The sequence below is a fragment of the Zalophus californianus genome, chromosome 16, assembly GCF_009762305.2.
Source record: "Zalophus californianus isolate mZalCal1 chromosome 16, mZalCal1.pri.v2, whole genome shotgun sequence".
Taxonomy (NCBI): Eukaryota; Metazoa; Chordata; class Mammalia; order Carnivora; family Otariidae; genus Zalophus; species Zalophus californianus.
The window spans coordinates 11,606,274-11,634,223 of record NC_045610.1 but is presented as its reverse complement, the minus strand read 5'-3'; the positions used below and the strand labels follow the sequence as shown (position 1 = coordinate 11,634,223).

General features: G+C 51.3%; 1 protein-coding gene across 1 annotated transcript; it reads right to left on the bottom strand.

The window, feature by feature from the left end:
* Positions 1 to 381: 381 nt before the first annotated feature.
* Positions 382 to 27,682, bottom strand: TOP3A (DNA topoisomerase III alpha). The gene is made up of 19 exons (XM_027567890.2): positions 27,167 to 27,682; positions 23,661 to 23,720; positions 22,675 to 22,748; positions 21,769 to 21,844; positions 20,706 to 20,814; positions 19,536 to 19,679; positions 19,210 to 19,380; positions 18,839 to 18,939; positions 16,918 to 16,992; positions 15,559 to 15,641; positions 13,504 to 13,711; positions 12,105 to 12,290; positions 11,783 to 11,912; positions 9,003 to 9,116; positions 8,735 to 8,900; positions 7,083 to 7,226; positions 5,467 to 5,589; positions 3,367 to 4,022; positions 382 to 1,973 (listed from the first exon to the last, which is right to left on the bottom strand). The coding sequence occupies exons 1-19, from the start codon at positions 27,344 to 27,346 to the stop codon at positions 1,795 to 1,797; spliced, it is 2,979 nt and encodes a 992-aa protein (XP_027423691.1). The 5' UTR covers positions 27,347 to 27,682; the 3' UTR covers positions 382 to 1,794.
* Positions 27,683 to 27,950: the final 268 nt, after the last annotated feature.

The window sequence follows — 27,950 nt, the reverse complement described above, 5'->3', positions numbered from 1 at the left end:
TCGTCTAAAATCCAGAAACTCTAAGGAACTCCTATAACTCAACAACGAAACCCACTTGAAAAATGGGCTAAAGACTCAGATATTTCTCCAAAGGTACGCAAGTGGTCCACAGGCACGTGAAAAGATGCTCGGCATCCGATGTCATTAGGAAAATGCGAGTCATGGGGCGCCTGGGTGGCTCAATTGTTGGGCGTCTGCCTTTGGCTCGGGTTGTGATCCCAGGGTCCCGGGATCGAGCCCCACATCAGGCTCCCCGCTCAGTGGGGAGCCTGCTTCTCCCTCTCCCCTGCCTGCCACTCCCCCCGCTTCTGCTCTCTCATAAATAAAATCTTAAAAAAAAGGAAAATGCGAATCAGAACCACAATGAGAGAACACTTCACACCCCTTAGGATGGCCATTAATAAAAATAAATAAAGGAAAATACGCATGGGCGAGGAGGTGGAGAGCCCTCACGAGTTGCCGGTGGCAACGAGAAACAGGGCAGCTGCTGGGGAAAACAGGTCACCCAGAATTCCCATAAGAGCCGGCAGCCCTGGTCCCAGGTATGTACCCCAAAGAATTGAAGACAGGTGTTCAAATCTTGTACGTGTTTCTATGAGCACCGTTCCCAACAGCCAAAATGTGGGAACAACACAAATGCCCATCAGCTGACCGGATGGACATGATGTGGTTCATCCACGGGATGGAGTATCAGTCACACGGACGAGTCACATGCTGACGCACGCTCGTGCGTGAGCCTTGCAGACGATACGCGAAGGCAGAGAAGCCAGACGGTAGGTCACAGGCTCTGTGATTCCATTTACATGGACTGTTCCAAAGAGGTAAAGCCACCAAGACAGAAAGTAGACTGGTGGTTGCCAAGGGCTGGGGGGCTGGGGATGAAAACACAAAGGCAGGGCCGTGACCCACCCCACCGTTCAGATGCTCCAAGAGCAACTGGTGTAACTGGAGGGTGTGGAGCCAGGAGTCCAAGAGTGAGGACTGTTCGTTTCTTCACCAGCCAACAATGCAACTCCTGGCAACTCACACCCGTTCCTGCTTATCTCCTAAATAAAGGCACGTGGTTACGTATCATTCACAGGGTTTTGTAAAGACACAAGGGACGAGGCCACCCCCACGCAGAGCGGAAGCATTCTGCATCTCGTATGGTCTCTCTGCTCTGCTCTGCGGGGCAAGCTGCTCGTGGGGCTGCGAGGAGAGGCCAAGAGGGCCAGAGGTCAGCGAGAGGTCCCTCGAGCCCTGGCTGGGGTCCGAGCCCGCCGCTTCTGCCACCGGTCACCAGTGCACCACACCCCCCAGAGCAGAGGGACAGGGTTCTTTATGAAGGCACACGAGCCGTGGGGTGTCCCGGCCACAGTGGCGTCTCGATAAAGACAAACAAAGCTTCTTCGATAGACACAATTTTAGAACAAGAGCCACGTTCTTGCATTACAACCTCTTTTCTCAGAATGTCCGCGAGCGGAGCCCCGTCCAGGCTGCCCGGAGCCTGGACCAGGAACGCCGGTCCCTCGAGGGGACTTTCAGAAGCCCCGGACGCCACAGCACAGGCTGCGCCCACCCCGCTACTAAATGCTCCGTAGCACCAGCAGCGAGAAGCCCCAGGCCGGGGGCACCCGAGATGGCCTTCTCCTGAGAGCGGTGTGGATCCTGACTCCTGAGCCCAGCTAGGCCAGGTGCCAAACGCCACCGCTTTCCTCAAGGCCTCCAGGGCAGGGTAGGTCCTAGTGAAAACAGCTTATTCCCAAGAAGAAAGGGGCAGGTCCGAGGAAGCGGTCCTCCCTCCTCTCCCCTGCCTCATCTGTTCTGGGGACAGAAGGGACGGGTGTGTCCAGGCTGGTGGCAAAGGCTGCATTTCCGGGGTTTCTTGGGCATGGACCCCGTGTCTGTGGAACTGGCCCGGGCTCTTTTGCTTCTGGCCTCTGGCCCCTGGGTTATTTCTTTGCCTCTTGGCCAGGTCAGGGCTCCGAAAGTCCCTGTGGGAAGAATTAGGGAAAGGCTGAGTTCGGAACAGACACACCGAAGAGGCAGGAAGTCCAGGTCCGAGTGTTTGGTGGAGGGTGTCCCCCCAGCCCAGCACGGCCGCGTCCACTGCCAGGCCAGCCTCCCTTCCCTCCTGTCATCTTCCGTGGCCCCAAGGCCACTCCCTGAAGAACCCAGAGCCCTTGAAGGCCTGGGCCCACAATCACTATCCTGATGAAAAGGCCACTGTGGTCACTTCACGCATGTCCTCCCTCCGGAAGCAGAGGTCCAGCCAACGGGCCGGAGGCTGCTGGAGAAGCAGCGAAACCCGGCAGGCCCGTGACCAACCACCTGCTCCCCACCTCCCATGCAAGTTAACTGAGTTCTGGATTCTTCCAGGCCTCAAACAGGCCTCTTAATTCTGACTGCCCTGGCGCCCAGGACAACAGATCAGCTGGCCTGGAGGTCAGACACCGCTTCCTTCCAACAGGGCGACAAGGGGCCTGTGCACGCCTGAAGCGTGTGCAGGGCTGGACCACCGCTCCTCACACGCTTCCAGCGTGAGCCTGTTGCTGTAGTGGCTGTCTCCGGGCCCCCTCCGCCACCGGTAGCCAGCCCGGTGCCTTACCGAGCCTTCTGGGTTCTTCCTGTACGTGCGAGCCGGCAACCCCGTGTGTCAGAATCATAGGCTGAGACTACCTGACTCTTTTTACAAGACAGGAACCCCAAGAAAGGAGAGCAAGTGCCCATGTTACTGAGGAAACCATGAGGCTGTGAGGCCAAGCCCTCTGCTCAAGGTTCCACAGGCAGGCTCGGGGCCTGGCTCTGCCCGACAACAGAGCTCCCACCAGGCCTTTCGGCCATGCTCGCACATGAGCTAAGCTTCTGCTGTGCACTGGGGCGGCAGGGGCCGTTTCCAGGGGCCTCCGGGGGCATTATCCACCTGGCTCCAATGTCTGGGGGGCAATTCTCAACACACCCGGTTTTGGGGCACCGGGCCCAAGCCGTGTAAGCCTAAGCGGGTTCCTAGACATCCCCGGGGCCAGGCTCCACGTTTGAAGGAAGGCGGCCAACGACGAGGACCTCGCGAGCCTACGGAGGCTAGAGGAGCCCAGGGCTGTGGGGTCAGGCCGACCTCGGGCCGCGTGGCTGTGTGACCCCGAGCAGGGGCAGCTCCTTTAACCTGGGCCTCCGCGGCCTCACAGGGCTCAACCGACAGACGCGAAGACAGACGGTGTACTTGGCACAGCGCCGGGCACGCGGCGGGCTGCTCCGAGAGCCGCACCAGCCTTTCCTCTGGAACCTCCAGGCCCCACCACTGCCCTCCTCCCTCCCTCTGCTGCCCGGGTCTCCGAGGTGGAGACCACCCCACAAACCCGAGCCCGGGGCCCGGGTGCCCTGCCTCACCTGGGGCCACGTTCTCGTCCACCCACTGGAAGAAGCCACACTGCTGCTCTCTGGGCTTGGCGCACGTGTGGAACTGGCGGCCCTTGTTGGGCCCGTCCTTCTGCACGGTGCGGGTGACAGCGGGCTGGCTGCACAGGCAGGACATGCCCCCGCCGCCATCCTCATCTCCGGGTCGGCCGGACCCGCCCCGGTGGTCCCCCGTGGCAGGCGGGCGGCCCAGCGAGCCGCCGGTGGGTCTCGACGTGGAGGAGGGCGGCCCCCTGGCTGCCGAGGGGCTGCTGTCGGCCCACAGGAAGAAGCTGCAGCCGTTGCCGTTGCACTTATAGAACTGGCGGCCCTGGTTGGGGCCCTCCTTCCGCACGGTGAGCAGCACGGCCTCCTGGCCGCAGTTGCAGGTCACCGAGTTGCTGCCCCCGGCGGCAGCGGCGGCAGCGGGTGGGGGAAGCATCTGGGGGGCGCTGGCCATTCTATTCAAGGACTGGCTAGCCTGCAGGTAGTTAGAGGGCTGACTGGTTGGCTGGGAAGGTCTGGGGGGCCCCCGTGAGAACCTCAGGTCCAAGATCTCCCGCAGCGTCTCGTCGCATCCACCGATGCAGCCGACAAACTCCAAGGGCATGGTCGGGGGAAGGCTGCCACGTTTAAACTTTAACTTCAACCTAGCGAGGCCAGAAGATGAGAGAAAGCCTTACTACTAGCTGCAAGCATCTCCTCCTCGTCTGCAGAGGGCTGCATCCACCCTGGGCCTCCCCTCGGCACCCCCGCACCTCAGGAGCCCGTGCCAGGCACCTGCCAGCCACAAGCCCCTCTGGGTGTCATGAGAGCTCAGAGTGGCAGACAGAAGAAATCTGAAACCCCGATTAATCTCCCAAACACAGAAGCTGCAGGGTGCCTGGGTGGCTCAATCGCTTAAGCGTCTGCCTTCGGCTCAGGTCATGATCCCAGGGTCCTGGGATCGAACCCGATGTCGGGCTCCCTGCTCAGTGGGGACCCTGCTTCTCCCTCTTCCTCTGCCCCTCCCCTCTGCTCATGCTCTCGCTCCCTCTCAAATAAATAAATAAAACCTTAAAAAACAAAAACACAGAAACCTCGGAAAGGTTCACCTCTTTTTTTTTTTTTAAGATTTATTTATTTATTTGAGACAGAGAGAATGAGAGAGAAAGAGCACATGAGAGGGGGGAGGGTCAGAGGGAGAAGCAGACTCCCTGCTGAGCGGGGAGCCCGATGCGGGACTCGATCCAGGGACTCCAGGATCATGACCTGAGCCGAAGGCAGTCGCTTAACCAACTGAGCCACCCAGGAGCCCAAGGTTCACCTCTTATAACCAGTGGTTCTTGGGCCCCTGGACGCTGCTGGTGAGGTCAGAACTATTTCGTAACAAGGCTAGGAAGTTACGTCTGTTGTGCTCTCGTCCTCCCACGTCGTGTGCGTGAGTTTGCCAGCGGCTACAGCCCACACAACCAGCCCAGCAGATTGACTGGGAGCAGACACCAGAGTCCAGCTCTATCGAGCCGGACGTTAGACTCACAAAAATGGAAAACAACGCGTTTTCTTTCTGTTTTCTGCTTTGCAAATAGGCATTTTCTTCTTACCTTTTTGCTTTACAAATATGTAAAAATATGCTATTTATCTTAGCATGCAGTGTATCTACTGTAAAATTAACAAGTACATTTTTAAAACGTCTCCACTTCAATTCAGAATATGGTAATACTGATAAACTTAACCCACAATGAAAGCTCTTTGGGTGCCTTCCTCAATGATTTTTAAGAGTGTAGGGGTCCTCTGACCAAAAGGTTTGAGGAACAGTTCTACCCAAGGGCTCTGGGCTTTTGGGAGGAGCTTGGAAACGCTATCCGACACTGGAATATTCACTTCCCCACACTCTGCTGGGCAGCAATCTAGTGGGAATGGGAAGAGAAAGGGTGCCTTCATGGTTCTTCAGGTGCATGGAGGGCTCCTCCCAAGCTGCCCCGGAACCTGCCCCCAGGCCCGTGGCTTCTACACCACAAAGGCAAGGGTGGGACACAAGCCGATTCAGGACCACCAACCCAGCTGCTGCTGAGCAGGGCGAGCACGCCCCAGCCTCGCAGGGGCCCAGCTCACCTGTAAACAGGGTGCGGCTGACACACTGGACACACACTCTCGTCCCTGCTGGCCTCCAGCACAGAGTCCGGGAACCACACGGCCGATCGGCATTCTGGGAAGCCCGTGCAGCTGAGGTAGAACCTGGAGAGGGAGCACAGGGAGCAGGGTCGGGCAGAAGCTACCAGACTGCAGGAAATACACATTCCTGGGCTGTCGTCCATCTGGCAAAGAAGATTTTCTCCGGCTGATTAAAGGAGACATTCACTTTTCTGGAGGACACATAAATGGATACACAGTCGCTGGTACTGAATGACTGAGAAAAACTGGCCTGCATTTATTTCTCATCTCCCTAAGAAAAAGAAACTGCTACTGCCGACTCTGCTTTCTACTTAGAAACCACCAACCCACTGACCAACTCCTGGGCCACGGCAAGGACCAGTCCCGAGGGCTCTGCTCAGCCTCCGCTCAGGCTCCGCTCAGGCTCCAGGCTGCGTGCTCTCAGATGCTCCCTGACTTCTCCACACAACAACCCTGATGGGGACAAGCAGCAGCCTCGGTTCACAGTGGGGCAAACAGGCAGGGGGTGGTCTGGAAACCTGCCCAAGGATGCACGTGCAGTGAGTGGGGGTGCTGGGAAGAGAACCCTAGCTGTCTGATGAAAGAGTCTTTACTCCTGACACCTGCACCACGTCGTCGGCCAACAGTTCTTTACGGCTTCCAGTCACGGAACTTTAGAGCCAGAAAAGCCAATGGGAACACAATTTACAACGTCCTCTGAGCATGCCTGGGTATGACTGGATCAGGGGAAAGCCAACCAACCAAACCTCAAACCCCAATTATTCAAATAGCAAATCCACAAACTCAGAAATGGAAACTGTCAGATAACCCTTGGAGTGGTAAATTCCACAGGACGATCTCTAGACCTCCCCGGGTGACCCAAGCACTTGGAGCATTTGAGAGTATCCTGCACTGGGCTAAGCCCACCCTGGCACTGGCTTCTGTGTTTGTGGGCAACCCAAGTCCCAGATCAGGCCCATTAACCTCTGGTTTCTGAGAGCCAGGCTGGCCTTCTCTGTGCCCGGGCCAGGGATGGGTCAGTAGTCGGGGAACCCACGGGGGTCGGAGGAATGAAGGACCTGGGATCAAATTCTGCTTTTCCTGACCCCAGGGCTGGACTTTGGAGACATTTCACCAAATCCTCACCCTTCCCACGGTAATACCACTGATCTAGGCTTATGGAAAAGAAAACTAGGGCTCAGTAGCTAATGTAACCTGTTTTGGGGCACAAAACTTGTGTATGTGGCAGAAGTGGGATTTGAACTCAGACCCAGCTGGTTCCTCAGCTCCTGCTTCTCCACCATCATCCACACGGTGGGTGGGCGATGTCCTATCCACAAGGGACATGGCAGCGCCATCATCCCCCACCTCCTCTGAATCCCAGAGCACTTCACATCTCCAAGGCCAGGTCCCTGTCAGCTACCATTCTATCTCCAATACCTAGTCCAGGGGTCGGCAACAGTAGGACCGCCTTTAAATAATGATGCAGAAATGCAATGACAGGGCCTTGCAGAGAGTGTCCAGCCAACCCAGCAAGTGCTGGGTAAGCAGATGTATGGTGCAAGTAGGGCACTGACCCGCCATTCTTCTTGGTCTTGAGGACCATGTCCTTGTTGCACTGTGGACACTTCTTGATGGGCTCTGGCATGCTCGGGTAGATGGCTTCTTGCTGGGCCACCTCTGCCCCTTCCCCAAAGTACTGGGCTAACGCCTCATCCAATCTGAAGAAAGAGCAAAACATTCACAATATTCTTTGTTGTTTTTGTTTTTTTTTTTAAGATTTTATTTATTGGGACGCCTGGGTGGCTCAGTTGGTTAAGTGTCTGCCTTCGGCTCAGGTCACGATCTCAGGGTCCTGGGATTATGACCTGAGGCGAAGGCAGATGCTTAACCGACTAAGCCACCCAGATATCCCTACAATATTTTAATTTAATTTAATTTATTTATTTGACACAGAGCAAGAGAGACAGAGAGCAAGCACAAGCAGGGGGAACGGCAGGCAGGGGAGAAGCAGGCTCCCTGCTGAGCAAGGAGCCCGATGCGGGACTTGATCCCAGGACCCCGGGATCATGACCCAAGCCGAAGGCAGCCGCCCAACTGACTGAGCCACCCAGGCGCCACCCCCCTACAATATTCTTATGTGCACACAAGGTGAATGTGACCGGGGCACAGGGGGCTGCTCCCCACAGGCCTGATGCAGAGAACAGAGGTTGGCCAAGCAGCCCTGGCTCCTCTCTGGCTCCCAGCAGCTCCCAGGAGGGATCCAGCTACAGGCAGGTACTTCTGCCTTGTCGCTGGCCTCACATCAAACTGCACAGGGTCCCTGCACGCACTCCAGAAGTGTCTGTCTGGGTTTGCATTTAAACTAGCTCACCCGTTCCCCTCCCCGGCCTTTTTTTAAAGATTTGGGCACACCTGGGTGGCTCAGTCGGTTGAGCGTCTGACTCTTGATTTCGGCTCAGGTCATGATCTCAGGGTTGTGGGATTGAGCCCCGTGTCAGGTTCTGCGCTCAGCACGGAGTCTGCTTAAAATTCTCTCTCTCCTTCTGTCCCTCCCCCAACTTGCATGCACGCTTGAGCACACTCTCTCTCTCTCTAAAAATAAATTTAAGTAATCTCTACACCCAACACGGGGCTTGAACTCAATCCCGAGATCTAGAGTTACATGTTCTACCGACTAAAGCCGGCCAGGCGCCCCGGCTCATCCATTTCTTTCCCGAGTTGGCATGAGGCAGAAAAGGTGTATTTTCCTAACAACATGCCCACACACTGCTTGCTACGTGACCACCTCCAAATACTCCATAGAACAAATGTGTCAGACAGCAGCACTGAATTTACGGACACGGGATTGTGTGCCTGTTAACTTGAGACAGAATTAAAATCCAGAGAATGGCATCTCTAAAGCCAACAGCCTGGAATAACTGGCCCAGATTTTTCTGCTTACTGTTTCCAGGCTGACAAAGCTCTACAGAAGAAACAGAACTCAGGAGGAAAACCCGAAGGGGGAGGAGCTGCATGTGAACATCCCTGCCAAGCACGACACCCCTGCAGAAGGCGAACTGGCCTGGGGGACGTTTAAGCACCCGCGGGCACACGTTACAAGGAACAAGGAGGCACACCCCCTGCTTTCTGCTGAATCTTCCCCCGCTCTCACTGCTCAGGGAAAGGTCACAGCCCAGGAGGCAGAACTAAATGACCTCACATGCAGGCAAGCAGGGTCTGGACTCACTTCTTAGCCTTGGCCACTGCTTCAATGAAAACCTGCTTGTATTTCTGGACTTGCTGCCTTAGAACCACCCACTTGTCCTTCTTGCCTTCACAGATCAGCTTCAGGTCAGCTTCCAGCTCGGCCCGGAGGTCAGGCTTGGACATCTCATAGCCCATGGAGTCATAACCTGCAGGGAGAAGAGCAGTGTTCCGAGGGGCCCCACACGGCACCCCCGGGGGCTTCAGCCGCTCGGCTCTGCAACCACCCACCTCGAACTCCTCCCGCTTACCTTCCACGAGCCCCATGCCCAGATGCCCTGGGAGAAACCGCTTGTCTGCCGTGAGCCCGACATACATCCGGGCTTTGATTGTCTCGATGTGCTCCGCGTGAGTGGCGTCGGTCCCTGAAAGCCACTTCCGGTTACTCAGCGTGATGCAGACATCCCCCCACTCTCCCACAGGCACCTTCCCCTGCCTGGACTCCTCATTCTCGGTAAGACACCTGCACTTGCATCAGGCCCACACCAGCTTTGAGACCCCTCCAAGTCTTTCTCCTCTGCTCCACGTGGCAGAGCCACAGCTGGAGCCCACATCACGAACTCTGCATCAGGGCAAAGTGCTCAGTCTCCACCTTTCTGGTCGCGTCCTCCACCCAACCCATTTCTCATGCTGTGGCCAAAGGGATCTTTGCAAATGGAGCTCTGTCATCAAGGAGATGCAACTCAAAACCACAAAGAAATACCACACTTCACACCCACTTGGTGTGAAGCATCACCAAAAAGCAGAGAACAAATGTTGGTGAGAACTCGGAGAAACCTGAACCCTCACACGTGGCCGGTGGAACGTGAAATGCGGCAGCCGCCGTGGAGATCAGTCCGGAGGTTCCTCAAAAGGTAAACACAAGAGTGACCACAGGACCCAGCAATTCTCCTAGGTATCTACGCAGGGGAACCGCAAACCCGTCCGCCCACAAACCTGTGTACAAATGTGCGCTGCAACATTATTCACAATTGCCCCAAACCAGAAATGCCCTGAATTCCACCAACTGATGAATGGATAAACTGTGGTCTCTGCACACAATGGAACAGTACAGGGAACGGAAAGGACGCAAGTACTGATTCGCGCTACAATGTGGACGAGCCTTGAGAACTCGCGAAGTGACAGAATCCGTTACAAAAGGCCACTCGCTTTATCATTCTACGTATTCAAACTGTGTAAAACATGCCAATCTACTGAGTCAGAGAGGTTAGTGAGTGCCCAGGGCTGGAGGGATGGAGGGGAGCGGGAATGGGGTGAGACTGCTAAGGGGTATGGCATTTCTTTCTGAGGCGGTGAAAACGTTCTAGAATTGAGTAAGGTGATAGCTGCGTGATTTTGTGACTATACTGAACATCTTAAATCAGTTCGTGAATTATGTCTCAACAGTGCCGCTAACGTTTTTAAGAAATGCAGCTCTTTGCTCCTTTCCTCAGAAATCTTAAATGGCTCTCTGCGAGCCACAGGCCCACACCCAAGCCCCTCAGGCCAGCGTGCCAGGCCCTGCAGTTGGGCTCCAATCATCTTTCCGGCCTCACCTTCCGTGACCACCCCGTCTGCTCCCCGCCACAGGGCCACGTGCTTCCCCGGCGCTTTGTGCTCCCTCATGCTCCGCCTGTGCTAGCCTTGTCTCGCTCCCCGGGAACTCTTACTGTAAGGTTTTAAGGCCCCTGCCCGATCTCTGCAGAACCAGCAGGCTGTGTTTATGTGTTGCTTTGATTTGTTTTTCCTGCTAGATGAGCCCTCGACGGGCACGATGGATGCCTAGGCCTTATTCCTCGCTGTGTCCCCAGGGCCAAGACCGAGGTCTGGCTCCCGTGAGCGTCACATGTGTAATGAGTACATCCTGAGCGGTGCACAAACTCTAATTTGACTTAAGCCGACAGGCTTTCTGGATAGCACGACAATGGCCAGTGGACTCCAGGAGGGGCCCTTCTTCAGAAGTCACGGAACTACAAAAGCCACTGGGTAGTGAGGTGGCCGTCCGTGCCCCCCGGGGAATGGCCTGCGGCCGGAACACGCCCAGGGAGCTCTACTTCTTCTTCCTGCCACTTCTCTCTCCATCACGCCACTGCCCTTCTGAACTGGGTTTGCCAGAGACGATCCTCAGAGTCGTGATGAAATGGACGAGGGGGCAGCAGACCTGCCTGTAAACCCAGGGCCACGGAACCTATCGGGAAAACCAATTCTGGCCCAATCTCTTGTTTAAACTCATTTCGGTGCCTAAACAATTAGGGGAAACGCTGTAACGAAAACTCAGAGCACGGCCACCTGTGGCTGGCTGCAGGGTGGCCAACCCAGATGCCGCCGGGGCCTGGCATGGAACGAGTGGTGAGCAAAGCCAAATGAGAAGAGACAGCTGCCTCCCAGTTCAAACGACTGCTTCGTTTGAAGCAGGGAAGGCTTGGGCTGCTAGACCGCCCGACACTTCGCAAGACGAAGACACAGACGTTCATGTGGAATCTCTCAAGTTTTGAATGTTGGTACCTTATTCAAAATAAAAACAAACCCCTGTGTGGGCCAAAAATCCTGAGTCCACGGCCAGGACCTGGCCAGGGTGCTCCCAGTCTAGACGCCCCTGAGTTCTGGGACACATCTATGTCCTGATCCGGCTGGGGTGGAGCAGAGGTTAAGAGCCTAAGTGTGGACTTATTCAGACCAAGGCTTTAATCACTCGCGCAATGGAGCACCTGGGTGGCTCAGTGGGTTGTCCGACTCTTGATTTTGGCTCAGGTCATGATCTCTGGGTCATGAGATAGAGCCCCACGTCGGGCTCCGCGCTGAGTGGAGTCTGCTTGGGATTCTCTCCCTCTGCCCCCTGCCCCCACTCTCTCTAAAATACATAAAGTAAATCTTAAAAAAAAAAACCAAAAAAACCAAAAAAAACCTCACACACCTCATGGCCTCGGGCAAGTTCTGAACTTCTCTATGCCTCCCTTCAGCTATACAGGGGGTCAGGAGGACACCCACGGCACAGCTGTCCCGAGACCAGAAGAGGTACGAGAGCTGGTTACCACGACGACAGGCTACTGACCAATGCCGTGCTTTTCCATGAGGGCGATGAGGTCGGCTTCAGTGAGCAGCTGGGGTGGGCTGGTCTCCCCATCCACCATCTCCACAGTGCTGGGCTGGAAGCAGGCGCCTCTCTCGTAGACAGGGAGGGTCTACACGGAGAAGCAGAAGCACTGGTCCGATCATTCCGCGCGGCACTGGGGCAAAAGACAACTGCCATTTTGAAGCGCGTGGCCCTGTTCCGGCGGGTGGCATGAGGTTCGGGAACATGACTGTCTTCCCCTCTCCCCGAGGCCCACGGAGAACGTGAACTCTGACCTCTGACTGGGCCTGCGCTTTATTACCTTGTCACTCCAGTGGTCATACGGGTACACGTCCAGATAGTTTCGGGCCAAAATCATGAGGCCGTGGGCCACGAAGCGTTCCTGAGCAATGTCGATCTCCACGGTGGTCTCCTGCCCCTGAGCATCCTGGGAGCAGCAAGCCAGGAAATGCCGCACGATGAACTCATATAGTCGCTGCTCATCTCCCTAGGAAGACAAGAGAAGAGTCTGCAACTCCCTGCAGAATATTACTGCCCAAGGACCACAGCCTCACCGGAAGTCTGACCTGGTTTAGGCCACCTTTCAGCCTCGAGTTCTGCACAGAAGAGGGCACGTGGCTCCTGTAGGTTCTGCACCCACACGGAGTGCCAGGCAAACATGTTTTTTGACGTAAACCCAGGCGAAGGAGAAAACGAGGTAAAAGCATAACAGCTAACAAGAGACCCCTTGTATACAAGACACAGGGAAGTTGTAGCCGGCAGCCCCGGCTCCCAGGGTTTGTGGTGATTTTCTACCAAGTAAGTAATCAAGGATCTAGTGAGCCTCGATCTGTCAAAAGCCCCTAAGACACTCATACTCATAGCCAGTAATTCTCCTTCTAAGAACGGATCCCAAGGAAATAGTGGGAGGCGCACACAAACACTGACACAAACGTTAACTGTCATCATGTGTCAGAAAGTTGGGGGCTATTTATTCTTAAAAAACACATTTGGCAAAATAAATTATGGTATATCTACGCAGTCATTAGGTGTCGTACTTGAAAATATTTCAGCATATGGGGAAACGGCAAATGTTTCTTCCTTATAATCTTTTGAATTTCCTAAATTGCCTGAAACGAACATATATCACATTTAAATCCAGAGAAGAACAGTATGTATTAATAAAAGAAGGAAACAAAGACCAGGCAGGATTTAGCTTTGCAATAAGCCTGCAAACAAGCCCAACCAGCTTGGCCTCACAGAGTGCATCCCCCAGCTGAGGAAGGCTGGCACCAGGTGACATGCCTGAGCTTTGTCAGGGCTGCCTCAAAGCCGTGCCGCCCCTAGACCACGACAGGAGGCCAGTGTCAGGGTGTCACCGCCTCAGGATGGCAATGGAACCCGGTCCAGTCTGGGGAGGCCCCATGGGGGCTGTGCAAAGGCACAGGGAAGGTGAACTGCCCAGCCAAGTGTGGAGGGTCTGACAGAGCGGGAAGTGGGGCTGGACAGAGTGGAGCCCAACCTGGGGGGAGGGAGGGGGCTCATGGAAGCCAAGCAAGATGGTGAAGCAAGAGAATTTTGACATGACATCTCTTTGCTAAAATGGAAGAGCTATTTCAAAATCAATCAGTTCCTAAAGTAAGAGCTCGCAGAGTACATTCAAGTGCTACTAACCCCTTGCTTCCCCCTGGGTTCCAGGAGGCAGGGTTAGGGAAACCGACCTGCAAGCTGTCGGTGTATTTGGTGGGGTGGATGGGAGGGTGAGCTTGGTCAGACTTGTTCCCGTTGCGTGGAGTGGGGCCACCCCGCTCTAGAATGCTCTGGGCGAAGGCCCCCCAGCGTGGATCCAGGGTCTGCTGTTCCACCAGCACGGTCAGGTTCAAGTCTTTGGGGAAGATGTTTGTTTCAGTACGAGGATAGCTGATGTACCTAGAACAAAGGCAAACAAAGAGAAAAAGAAACTGTTATAATTGCTCTAGAAACAGCTGAATTAGACTGGAAACCCCCGGAAACACCTGTCATGCCCCATTGGCCTTTGCCGGCTCAACGGAAGGCAACCTAGCTTCCCTCTGCTGAGGAAGGTTCTCACATGGGACCCACAATGGGGTGAGCAACAGTAGTCTCGCTGGCTGAGACGCTCCGAGAAGCCAGAGCGTAAGTGAGGGGGCAGCACGGGGCGGGACACACTCCCACTAGGCCTGCCAGCACCTGTGTGGCCGGGGACACAGCCCCGGCCCGATCCCTCATCACTCTGCCAGTGACCCCCACAGCCTTGACAGCGGCAACAGAGCATGCTTCTACGACTTCGCTTCGAGCACAGAAAGAATAATGCTGGGGGGGAGCGCCTGGGTGGCTCCATCAGTTAAGCATCTGCCTTTGGCTCAGGTCATGATCTCAGGGCCCTGGGATCAAGTTCCAGGTCGGGCTCCCTGCTCAGCAGGGAATCTGCTTCTTCCTCTGCCCCTCCGCTCGCCCCCCTCTCTCTCAAATAATAAAATCTTGAAAAAAAATTAAAAAATAAATGCTAAAAAAAAACAAAGAAAGAATAATGCTGCCTAATAAACCATAATGTGGACCCTCCATGTAATTTAACATTTTTTTTTTTTTTTGGCCGCTTAAACAGCATGAATGAGATAATTTACATTCCTGTTTCCGTACAAGTCTTCAAAACCCACTGCATATTTTACACTTATAGCACGTCCCAAATTTCAAGTGTTCAACAGTCCCCTGTGGTGAGCGGCTGCCAGCCACACTGGTTGTGTGGACCACAACTGTCCCTAGATGGTTTACGATGGCAAACGACTCCCAAAGGTGCTGTGTGCCACCTGCCAAGGCCCTGGGGGCAGCTGCTGAGAGGCCAACAGTGGGATGTGAATTCACTCTATGGGCTCTTATTTTAGGAAGTGATTTCGAAATGCCTTTTCCATATCAGAAAAGTCAGTGTCGGGGCGCCTGGGTGGCTCAGTCGTTGAGCATCTGCCTTCGACTTGGGTCATGATCGCAGGGTCCTGGGATCGAGCCCCGCAGCGGGCTCCCTGCTCGGCGGGAAGCCTGCTTCTCCCACTCCCCCTCCCTCTTCTTGTGTTCCCTCTCGCTGTGTCTCTCTCTGTCAAATAAATAAATAGAATCTTAAAAAAAGAAAAGAAAAGAAAAGTGTCAAAATTCTTCTACTTCAGAGTTCAGGTGATGTCTAGACAGTCTGTGTTTTCCCGTAAGATCTAAAATGTTTTACCCTGGGGCCCCTGGCTGGCTCAGTGGGTGACTGTGTGACTCTTGATCTTGGGGTTGTAAGTTCGGGCCCCACGTTGGGTGTAGAGATTCCTTAAATAAAATAAAATGGGGCTCCTGGTGGCTCAGTCAGTTAAGTGTCTGACTCTTGATTTTGGCTCAGATCATCATCTCAGGGGTGTGAGATCGAGCCCCGTGTTGGGCTCCATGCTGAGTGTGGAGCCTGTTTAAGATTCTCGCTCTCCTGGGGTGCCTGGGTGGCTCAGTTGTTAAGTGTCTGCCTTCGGCTCAGGTCATGATCCCAGGGTCCTGGGATCGAGCCCCATATCAGACTCCCTGCTCTTCGAGAAGCCTCCTTCTCCCTCTCCCACTCCCTTTGCCCGTGTTCCCTCTCTTGCTATGTCTCTGTCAACTAATAAAATCTTAAAAAAAAAAAAAAGATTCTCGCTCTCCCTCTACGTCCCCTCTCTCAAAATAAATAAATAAAATAAAATATTTCACCCTGACAAAGATGCACTGAATTCTATTCCCAAATGTGGAATATTTACCCTTGAGTGTAGAGCTTTTCGGCAATCCTCATGGTTTCTTTAGCATTTATTCTCAACTTCCGAGAAGCCAGCTTCTCAAGCTCCTGTTAAATGTGTCACAGGCAAGTTAGGGTGTAGTGCAGGAGTCAGAGGGCACAACACGGCCACACAACTCATCTTCACAAATGTCTGGCCCCTGTCACTCCAGCTGCTGTCACACAGAGGGGAAAAGGCTGTGCTGAGGAAAGCTTTCTGGGCCTGCCGGGCAGGGACAGGGGTAGATCTGATGGGCAGAAGCAAGAATCACCTGGGGAGGCAACAGATTCCCGGACCCTGAGCACTGGGGTTTTTCTGACAGAAGAGGGCTGGGATAGAGGCCAGAAATCTGCATTTTTCAACAAGCCACTAATACACAGATTCTAATACAGGCAGTCTGGGAACCGTACTTTGGGAATACCACCCGGGCCCTAGTAACTTCTCCTGGATGATGAATACCATTCTTCAAGAACTCCTGGGAGATAATTGGCTGTCCTTCCCCTTGGTGACATTCCACCAATGCTGATGGCTGGATGTCAAAGCATCCTTAACCAGTGAGGAATAATACACTTATGTCTGTTATAGGAAATCAATCCATAACTCTCCCCTTGTCAATCCAACCACACGCGCACACACACACACACACACACGCCACACCACAGATAAAGGATATACTGCCCGCCAGTCCCTGCATGTTTCTCTTAGCCTGCTTGCTGTGTATGTTCAATCTCCAGAGTGAATCCTGACAGAAACTATACTCTGAATTTTCCTGCGAAGTGGTCTTTGGGAAGGGGCACCCCCACCCCAAGGTAGTTAATTCCAAGTTATGTCCAACAGGGGTGGCTCTTCCTGGGTCTAAAAATTTGAAAAACTCTGTTCCCTTTAAGGTAGGCTATTAATGCAGATCTTTAAAAGTGATGTGTACACAGATTATGCAGAAACATTAACAAAAAAATGCTTGGGCGGAAAAAACAACCTATTCCAATTACAACAATGTAAAATACATGCGTATGAAAAAAATAGGAAGATACTCCGATTGTACCAGAGATTGCGTAAGGCTGGCAAGGTGAGGGGTGATGTGTCTTCCTCTTTTTGCTTCCCAAACCCCACACAAGCAGCTATACTGCATTTATTAACTTAAAAAACAAACCAAAAAAACAAACCCCAGCATTAGAAGACTAAGCAGGCCCTGTTTCGGGGCTTTTTTCTTCCCAAGCACTTTCCTACATGGCCCCGTAAAGGGTGATGTTTCCCGCCACTGGGCCACCATCTGCCACAGAAACCGGGTCCCCACCATGGGAAGTCAGAGCTCCTGAGCACCTGGCGCACTCTTCTGGAACATACCACAGTGTCCAACGCTTGAGGCCTCCACTTGCTCTTTGCCTTAGACCTGACCTCCACCACGGTTGCCCTGGGATCCTAGAAAGCCAGAAAAAGCAGAGGCCATATTAACCCGTTGGTGCACCTTCTCCAGCATTCCTGCGGCAGCCTCGGCTCACCATTCTGGACGACACCACCAGCAGAGGTCCCTGCTCCGGCCGTGAGAGGACCTCGAGTGAGGTCGGCTTGTAGCCCACAGTGTGGTGGAGATATCACCACCTTCCCGTCGAGGGGCAACTTCATAAGCCCTCACAACAGTCTGTGCATCTCTGAAGAACTGTTTCCTATCTACAGGTGCAGTGTACATTTTTTTTTTAAAAATTCAGGATAATACCAAGTCAGAAATAGGAGAAATTACACACTACAAGCTGGAGAACTCAATCTTAAGACTGACTTCACACTTTTTTTCTTTTTTTAAGAGAGACAGCAGGGTGGGGGGGGGGGCAGAGGGAGACAGAGAGAATCTTAAGCAGGCTCCATGTCCAGCGTGGACCCCGACGTGGGGCTCGATCTCACAACCCGGAGATTATGACCTGAGCTGAAATCAAGAGCCGGATGCTTAACTGACTGAGCCTCCCAGGCACCCTGCCCAACTTCACACTTTTAAGAGACTATAAATGGACAAAGAACTCAGTCCAACTGATTTGCTGATGAGGACGTATTTCAAAATCCACATTTCTCTCCGCAAATGGGAGTTGGCTCCAGGTGCTCTTTGCAAGGAACTCAAAAGTATCCAGCTTGCCAGGTTTTCCTGCACATTCTAGTGAAGTAGAAAAAGGACAGCTCTCTTTTTATTGACAGATAAACGTGCAGTGTTACAGACATGCCCCGTGGTTGCGTGACCTCCAGGGTCAAAGGGCGGAGCAGTGGGGAGAGTGACTCCTGGGAGGCAGTGTGGTCTGCAGAAGGGGCTGGAGAGTCACATACACTGGGATCCAGCCGTGCTCTGCTCCTTATTAACTCCAGAGAGTCTGTGCACAACTTACTTAACTTCCTCCCACATCACCTGTAAGGCGGGGACAGCATCGCCACCCTCACAGGCACCAGGAGGACTGAATAAAATCACGTAACACTGTCAGGCACTGTAGCAGGTACTCACAAGTTACCATTCCCCTTCCCAAATCACTAATAAACCTGCCTGGGGGCTTCGGCCAGGGGCATACATGACTCATCAAAGTAGAGATCTCTGAGCTTTCCTTGAGCACCACACAGGTTGCAGCTCGGCCACCAACCGCCCGTGGCCCTCTGACGTGCTGCGCTCTCCTGACCCGTGCTTCCCCCAGGCTCTCTTGTGGCTGGCTGCCTCCTGCTAATCACCCTGACCTTCACTCAGAGGTCACTGTGAGAGGCCTTCCCTGACCATCACACCTAGTACATTCCCGTTCCCTGCCCCCCGCCCCCAAGGCAGGTCTCTGTTCCTCTACCCTTTTACTTCCTGGCATCAGTCCCCATATGAAATTGACTTGTTCATTTGTGACTTTCTTCTCTCTAGATCTCCTCATCTGACCAGTGGAAGAGGAGGCTGGACCAGATGCTGTCTAAACTCCTTCCAGCTCTAGGAGTCTATTGTTCTAGACTGGTCCAGAAGATCCCGAGTTATCTCTGGTGACAGCATTCTGCTGCAGGGAGAGAGTGAAGCTATACAGTTCTTACGGTTTCTGACTTCATCTAAAAGGTCTACAGATCCTTTACTTTCAGATTGTTGAGCATTGTTTTCATGGAGTTCCGGTCTTATTGGTTCCCCAAAAATGCTACTGAGATGCAAGCGGAAAGCTATGGTTCAGCAGGAAAATAGAGCAGGATCACCTCCCCTAACAGAGAAAGACTGGCTTGGGAACTTACAGAACAGTTTTCCCAGATCATTAAAATTCCAAATATTTCTTACCTCCATGCACAGCTGGTAGAGGACAAGACAAGCTGTGTGGTTAAAGAGACGATGCCTTTTCCAGTTGAAATCTACGACTCCATCTTTGTGGTCATGAGTTACTGTATTGGGGACAAACGGGAAGGCCGTGACTCACGGAAGCCATATGATAAGACAGAGAGGAGAAAGTATATTGCAGTGGAAGTCCAAAGGGATATGAAACATTGCTTTGGGAATATTTTGGGTCCCTAAGAAAACTAAGTGGATTCTGAACCTTGTAATGGGGTGGGAGGAAGGACAGCAAGGCTGAAAAAGTTAATTAGTGCCATTTACGCTCCTGGTTCTTCCCGGGCCCTTGGGCTCCACACCATAAACAACTCCCCCAGCCTTACCTTTAATTTTGTGGAAGATTTCTGGCACAAAAGCCTGAATGGCTTTGAACCTCTCCACCACGAACCCCAGGGTCGGGAACTGGCAGCTGCCGTAACTGATCAGCTGCTCTGCCAACACTTCTGGAAAAATCCTCTGAAGCCTCAGGGTTTGGAACCTAGTGAAGGCAGCTCCTAGAAAGTGAGGGAGGAACGAAGAAGGAAGGAGAAAGTGGTGGACCGTAAGATCAAAGCTAGGGGCACGTACTTACACACAAACCTCATTCTCAGTTCTGTAACCCAACACCCAGTGTGCCACGTGGGCGCCTAGGAGTCCGCCGGTGGCTCACCAATCCTCAGGTCCAGCTCCTGCCTCACGTCCACGGCATCGCTCACTCTCTGATCGGGCTCGGTCAGGTTTTCACAGGCCGCCCGGACGGCTCGGGGGGTGATCTCAGAGAAACGGGCTCTCAGCACCGGCAGATTGGGCTTCACTGTGCAAGAATCACCAAGGTCAAAGTCAAATCACCTTGCCGTCCCAGCATAAAGGGTCCATTTTTCTTAAACCACCCTGAATGGAAGGAAAACCATCTCAAGACGCTGTGAGGCACCCAATTTTCTGATTAGATTAAATAAAAGCATGCCTCGCCACCTACAAGGAAAACTTCACCATAACCGCTAAATTTAGTGCTGTCAGAAATAACAGTGGTATGAATTTTAGGGATTCAAGTGAATTTCAGCTATTCTCTTGGCGAGACTCTCGAGATCCTAATCTCACTTGCTCTCTTAGACACTTACGGAAAATAAAAAGGTCGTCAATGAAAAGATCCTACGGGGGAATTTCACGTCCTGGCATGGAAATAACCCAGGACACGTACACTGTCCCTGAAAGTTAATGTACTTAAATTCCCAGGAGTCATTACAGCCCTCCAAAGTACACAAACACACTTTGGGAAAACGGAAGCCGTCCACTCTCTGAAGCCTGAGAATGGGCTGCGCATCACTTCCTCTAAGTTACCTGAAATCATTAGCCCTGTTCGAGTCATTTAAATTCATTTCAACAAGCACGTATTAACATCCCGGCATTGTACAAAGGACACAGCAGACAAACAAACACGACATTCTAGAATTATTCTTCATACTGCACATATGTCATATATACGTTCTCTTAGAAATATTCAGTACGTAAAAAATAGGATATACAAAGTCCTTGCTCTCGAGGAGCTGGCCATGTACTTGGACCTAACACGTCACAAGCCCTAGGCTACATGGTCTGTGCCACTGGTTAACTCATTTAGTCCTTATGCAGCCCTAACAGCTGTGTCAGACTGGCCTGACTTTCCAGAAAGATGCGGCACCCGAGGGTTTAGTAACTTGCTCCAGGACACATAGTTGGGGAGAACTGATGGATCCAGGGGGGAGACTCTCTGGGGAGGAACTCAGCCACAGCCCACTCACACAGAGGAACCATCTACTTCTGTGGTCCCAAACTACAGAAACTCAGAAGCCACAGCACTTACCGGCCCTGCATACGTGGATAATTTCAAACCCGATATTTTCACCTTCTCTATCACAGTCGGTCCAGATCACCAGGGCTTGGCACTGCTGAGTCTCTCGTTCCAGAGTTTTCTGAAATTCCCAGCGGGGAAAGAGCAGGGAGAGCACAACTGCAATCACTTGACACCTCTCTGCTAAACAGATTTGACTGAAGACTAGTAATGTTCTTGGAATATGGCAACTTGGCGAGAAGGAGAGATCTGGGAAACTGCTCTTACCACCTCGAAGGATGCCAAGGCCACTAGTACAATCCTCCAGCTTAGAATCACAGACCTGTAAGTGAGCTTCTAGAAGCCTGAGGGTTTAATACAACTACCCGAGTCTGATGAAACCTAAAACTCAGTTCTAACGCATACTTATAACTCTCATGGCTCTGATAATGAATTGGTCCAAAAAAAAAAAAAAAATCCCTAAATTGAGTTTTACCCCAAGGCTTCCCAGTTCGCAGTGAACTAATTATAGGTGCTCTGACTGCTTGACTTGCTGTCAAATGACCCTTTACACTTTGTGGTCTCTCCATGTTAATTAGGGCTGAATCTAGGATTAATAACTTAACACTATTATTCCCAGGATTTAAACAACCACTACTTACAAAAAGGCTTACTTTAGTTCCTTGGCTACTTAGTTTAAATGGCCTCATTTATATGAGTACGAGTAATTTTTAAAAGTATGGTACTGGGACACCTGGGTGGCTCAGTCGGTTGAGCGTACGACTCTTGGTTCAGGTTGTGATCTCAGGGTTGTGGGATCAAGCCCTGAGCTGGACTCCACGCTTATCGTGGAGTCTGCTTGGAGTTCTCTGTCTTCCTCTACCTCTACCCCTCCCCCCACTCACATTCTCTCTCTCTAAAAGAAATAAAATCTTTAAAAAGTATATTAAAAAATAAATAAAATCATGGTACTAAGTGTGGTGGGAAACTTGATCTCTAGATTCTAATGCATTCAGAACACAGGAATCACAGTTCAATTATTTTGCACTCGGAAGCTGCTCGACTCCAGTGCCACATGTCTTCCAAAACATCCTACCTTGATGTCTACAAAATTCTCTGGGCAGTACTTTTCAATTTCTGCTTCAAAGAGGACAAGGGGATTGCAGCTCTGCCTAGAAGAGAAATGAAAACACAACATATCCAACCTCAGCACAGGATGCAAAGTCCCCCATTTTAATGAGAAAAAATTGCTCCAGTGTGCTCACAGGTGGATCCCCAACAGAAAAAGTCCCACATGAAAACGCCAGAGAATTAAAAGCAAGGCTATGACCCTCTGTACAAAGCACTTCCTACTTTCTGTGACAACAGGAGTGGCCAAGAAGAAATTCTGGAACTCTTTCATGCATGTCTGCAACAGGATGAATGTAATCCAAGGACTATGTGAAATAGGTCTAGCTATTTTAAGGGAAATACACTTCAGAGTGGTTGTTCATTCTAAACATATGGCAGAAATTCACAATGGTTGAGTTGATCTTAGGTCACTGCTGTGGTCTCTATGGTTTTCATCCCCTCAAAATGCACATGTTGGAATCCTAACACCAGTGTGATGGTGTTAGCAGGGAGAGACTCACAGGTGACTGTGTCACAAGGGTGGTGGTACCTCATGAATGGGATTAGTGCTCTTATAAAAGAGGCCCCAAGAGCTCCCTAAGTCCTGCCACAAGATGAGGACACAAGATGAGGTCAGCAGAGTACAATGGGGAAGAGAGCTCTTCACCTGTGTTGGCACTCTGATCTCCTACTTCCAGCAGCCAGAACTGGGAGAAACAGATTTCTGTCGTTTATGAGCCCCTCGAGTTGATGACATTTTGTTACAGCAGCCCGAATGGACTGAGACAGTATTGTAAGCTCTACAGTGAGATCAACATGCCTCAAAATTCCTGTAGCATTTCACAACTTACTGTAATAATCAGAAAGTTCTTCCCCCAGGAATCGTACTGACCATTTGCGAAACTGCATCTGGAAATCATGGGCCAGCAAGTGTCCAGAAACTGAAGTCATTATCATGGTAACATTCTGAATGATAACAAAATTCACATTAGTCTTCTAGAAATTATATTTTGCCAGATCATCCAAATAAAAGGGAGAAACTTCTATTAAGGAAAAAAAAAGGGGGTTGCCAGGGGCTTGGGGGGAGGTGGGGAGGAATGAACAGATGGAACACAGAGGGCTTTAGGGGCAGTGGGAATACTCCACATGGTGTTGGAAGGATGAATACATGTTACACTTTTGTCCAAACCCGTAGAACATACAATACCAAGAGGTAACCCTAATGTAAAGTATGGACTTTGGCTGCTTATGATGTGCCAGTGTAGGTTCGACTATACAAATATATCACTCTGGTGAGTGATGTTGATCATGGGGTGGGGGTGGGGGTGGGCGGTGTGTATATGTGTGTGGGGGGGGCAGGGGTTCTATAGGAAATCTCTCTACCACCCTCTCAATTTTGCTCTAAAAATCTGAAAAGGCTCTAAAAAAAAGTCTGTAAAAAAAATAAAACTAAACCTAGTTGATCAGGAAGAAATGAACATAAATATGTCTCCTTGAAGCCAAATGCCATAGTAATACAATCACCATTCTGATTCTAGCACCATGATGCCTTTGATGGGATTTAAAGTTTCCTCAAACTCTTATGTATTAGCTCCTTTCTTGTTATAAAGAGATGGGACCACATTTAATTAAAAAGTGACTTCCTTATAAATTATAAAATGGTTGCCTGTCATCAGGGATCTTTAGGTCTTAACAATCGTTATTCTTAAAAGATTGTGACTTATTCTACAGTGGACAGGCTCATTCTTCTCGACCAAATAACTCAAGATACAAGGAATTTAGGGACGACCTGTAGTAAACAGCTGCTCTTTTTATAGCCATAACGAAAAACTCCAGGAACGTACCCCAAAATGGCACACGGATCTAAAAGCCACCTACCTGGCCATATAGATGATAATCAAATTCATAGACCTTGTTGAATTTTGAAAATCCTTCCCTCTATAATAAAACAAAAATACAATAGATCAATTACGTTGAAAACAAAGGATTCCTCAGCCTAAAGATGAAGCAGGACCCTGGCAAGCGATAATATTGAAAAGTAACAGTATTTCCTAAAGACAAAAACTAGGCTATATTACTAAGACCATTTATCAAATGGCTCCTTGAAATAGTTACAAGCACACAATTGGTAGAGTCCATGGAGTTTTTACGCTGGAAGGTAACCCTGAGGTCAGCTAATATAACATCTTTTCATGGATGAGAATGGATGTGTCCAAGGTCACATCACAAATTAAAGGCAGAAGAACGGTTAGGACATAACTCTCTTGACAATTTTCTCCTTCTTCCCCATATGCTTTTACTACTCTCTGGCTGTACAATTGTACCTGTCAACTGTGAACACAGGCGAGTCATTCACTTTTCTGAACATCAATTTATTTTTGAATAAATTTACCTCTGGGGTCTCCTGTGGCTCTAAAATCCAGTAACACTATGAGCCCCAGTCAGAACTGGAAGCCCGTCTATAAGCAATTCTTCAGCTTGTAATCGTGGATGAATAAGACCCTCTCTGAGTAGATCCCACTTTTCTCCACAGGGACATTAAAAGTAGTTACACACGTGAGTTTTGCACCAACACTACACAGAAGACAAGAAAATGGCCAACTGGGAACTGGAGAAATGTTCAAGTGCCAAGAGAAGGGTCAGTGTCGAGAAGAGTCTTCCTCCGTCTCACAAAGACAATTTTTCTGAGTGGAATAGTAAATGAGTTTCTCTTTGAGGCATATGGATGATTTTTTTTTTTTTAAGATTTTATCTGAGAGAGAACAAATGAGCAGGGGAAGGGGCACAGGGAGAGAGAATCCTCAAGCAGACTCCCCACTGAGCACAGAGCCAGACACAGGGTTCGATCCGAGGACCCCGAGATCACCATCTGAGCCGAAGGCAGATGCCCAACTGACTGAGCCACCCAGGCGCCCCCATAACGACAAATTTTAAGAGGGATTTTATTTTAGTATCTGATACTTAAGAGTTTACTGGTTGCCAATATCACCAAGAAAAGAAATTCCTCCGTACAAACTCCAATTGCTAGTTAAGCCCTTCTAGTAAGAGAGTAGAAATCGTCTAATCAGTAGTTTGACATTTTTTCATGAGCAGTGTCACAACTTTTTTTTTCGAGAAAATGGTTTCTGACTTTTTAAGAAAGCTCTGAAGCCTTCCCAAACAAACACTAATATGGACCCCGATATATAACAAGGTTGAAGTCGGCTTACTCAACCTCTCCCCAGCCCAGCCCCAAGTGACTCCTGAGGTGCACATCCACTGTCCCTTGGGTCTCTTGGGAACGCAGTCTGAAAACCACTGTTTCAGATATACTTTTCAAGATAAATAACTTGTCCGATAACATGGCGTGTGACCCCACAATAGGGCTCTTCCAGGTGGTCTCCTCTGCCAGTGGTAGCCTCGAGGATGTGAAATGTTTTTCCTGACATTTCAAACTTGCCCCCCTACAAGTCCCATCTAAGGATGGCGCACAATTTTGTATGATTCCCCATTTGCGTGAGGTGCTCAGGGAAAGTGGATGCTACCAAATTACAGTAGTTCTGGAGTCTGGAGAAAGAAAAACAAAAACAAAAGCAACCTGGTAGACCAAGAATGAAACTTTCGTGATCCCTTCTGCAGTGTTGTCCACTCTATCAAAAAGAAAACAAGTTCCTTCTCTAAGCACTCTGTAGGGACTTTCACACTGCTGTCACTAAATGTACAGCAGGATTAAAATTTCTTTCCGAATGTAAAAAATAAAACCATGAAAAGACTGTACACACGTAGAAGGTTGTAGTTTTCAATGTGCTTTTGAATGCCACTGTAAATGGAACTGTTTTCTTAATTTTCTTTCCGATTGTTCATTGCTACTAATTTGTGTGCGTTGATCTTGTATCCTGCAACTTTGCCGAATTTATTAGCACCAACGGTCTTTTGTGACCTCTTTAGGATTTCTATTCTATAAGATCATGTTGTCTGCAAATAGACATTTTTTTTTAAAGATTTTATTTATTTGAGAGAAAGAGAGAGCACATGAGAAGGGAGGAGGGGCAGTGGGGAAGGGACAAGCAGACTCCCCGCGGAGCAGAGAGCCGATGTGGGACACCATCCCAGGACCGTGGCGTCATGACCTGGGCTGAAGGCAGATGCTTAACCGACTGAGCCACCCAGGCGTCCTGCAGATGGACATATTTTTAATTCTTCTTTCCACTTTAGATGTATTTTTCTTGCCTAACTGCTTTAGCTAGAACTTCTAGTAATTTGGGATAGCAATGGGGAAAACAGGCAATCTTGTCTCATTCCTGATCTCAGAGGAAAAGCTTTCAGTCTTTCATCCTCCAGCTAAGGTTAGTAATGGGATTTTCAAAAAATGCTTTTTATCATGAAGGGAATTAAATTTTTATCAATTTCGTTTTCAGCATCAATTGAGGTAAACAATGTAGGTTTTAGGTGGGGGATTACTGGGGTCGTATCTGTGTTTTATAAAGTCACTTTGGCAATGGAGAATTTCAGGAGTGAAAGGCCAGGGAGAAAGCGACCAGAGTTTTCCATGTGAGGGGTCAGAGGCCTGCACTCTACAACACATTAGCTCTTGCTCCCACTATCCAGGAGCTAGAAATGGAGGTCTAAGGACCTTGGGAACCTTTAAAGAAAAAAGGGCAGAGAACTTCTTCCCCATACTCTTAGAAATGGCCTCCAGAAAACCATTTCACGATCCACTTCAATTTGACAGATTTTCCTGAACAGTTCTTGCTGCCTCCGTGCCAACTCTTATACAAAATCTTTTACCTTCCCTTCCTTTGCACCTCCAGCGTGTCTAGGACACATTCTCATCCCTTACTTGCCTGTTTTTTGGAGTTTGTACCAATAGGAATAGGGCTGATGTTCGCTCTAATCCCAAACCCTAGGCAGTACTGCCCCACCAATATGCGTTCACAGACTGCGAAGTCAGTGCGGCTGCAGAACGCAGGGGATGCGACAGAGATGCGGAGAGCTAGTCAGCTGGGAACGCTCGGACAGAGCCTGACTACCAAGTCAAAGGACTCTGGTTAGTGGTTCCCAACAAATGAGTTTTCGAATCACAGGGACTAATGTTAAAAGACAGACTTCTCTGATCTCACCCCAGACCCACAGAATAGCCGGTGCCCCAGCTGGTTCCGATCATCAGACAAGTTTGGGGACCGCTGCTGTGGACGAGGAGGAGCCAAGGTTTTCAAGTACACGGGTGAAACGTCTGACTATACTTTTGCATGCCTATCTTTCGGAAAAGACAGGAAGCCAATGCAATGACCCAGAAGCGAGAGAAGTGGCCTCCGTGCGTGCTCCCAGCGCGCGCCTCGCCGTCCCGCTGGGTGATCGGGACGGCTCCCTCACCCGCACAGCTGATCGGAAATACGCCTCCTTACCCGCCTCATGCGACCGTTGGACAGCAGGTCGGCGATCCCCTTGGCCGCGTCGTTTTTCTCGGCCACACAGAGAATTTTCCGCACGCCTCGGAAGGCCACCTCCATGGCAGCGCGGGACAGGGTCCGGGCTCCCGGCCGTTTCAGCCAGCGGAGCGCGCAGCGGGCGACCGGGAAGATCATCCCTAGGCCCCGCGCCCGCAGCCGCCCCCCGGGTGCCCACGCATGCTGGAGAAGCCAGAGGTGAGGTCCACCTGGCCCCCGTCCTAGGGGAACTGGGGCCTCCGGGAGCCGCCAGCGCCACCTCCCGCGGCCCGTCACCTCCCCTCAGCCCGCGGGGCTTTGCACCCGCTGCCTCTGCCGGGAATCCCGCACCGCAAGCGTTCCGCTTCCGCCCGCCTTCTCGGGCTACATCCGCCCCGCGCGAGCGCCACAGGACCGCGAACTACAACTCCCAGACGGCCCCGCGCTCCTGGACCCCTAGCACATTTCCGCTCCTCCGCCCCACTTCCTTCGCTTCCCGACAGCGGTTTGTAAGTCGATTCGTCCTTGGGAGAGGCCGCCGGGCAGTTCTGCCCAAACCCGTCGCTAGCTCGCAATTTTTCTGTCCCGCTCGGAAGTCTATGCGGACGCTTCCGGGTCACGCGGCTCAGACCCCACGAGTCATGTGACACCAAGATGGCGGCGCCGCGGTAGCTGGCCCCGGGTTGTGGCGTCCGCGGAGCCGCGACGGTTTCTGTCCTCGGGCCGTGGGGGCGGCAACGCTTGACTGGCCCCTGCGGCGGCC

Bases quoted from the DNA above. Each gene is read 5' to 3' on its own strand.
- TOP3A (XM_027567890.2), bottom strand. From the start codon at position 27,346: ATGATCTTCCCGGTCGCCCGCTGCGCGCTCCGCTGGCTGAAACGGCCG. The intron at 23,721-27,166 runs GTAAGGAGGCGT...GTTTTATTATAG, and splicing joins CCAACGGTCGCATGAGGCGG to AGGGAAGGATTTTCAAAATT. The intron at 21,845-22,674 runs GTCAGTACGATT...TTTCTCTTCTAG, and splicing joins CAGATGCAGTTTCGCAAATG to GCAGAGCTGCAATCCCCTTG.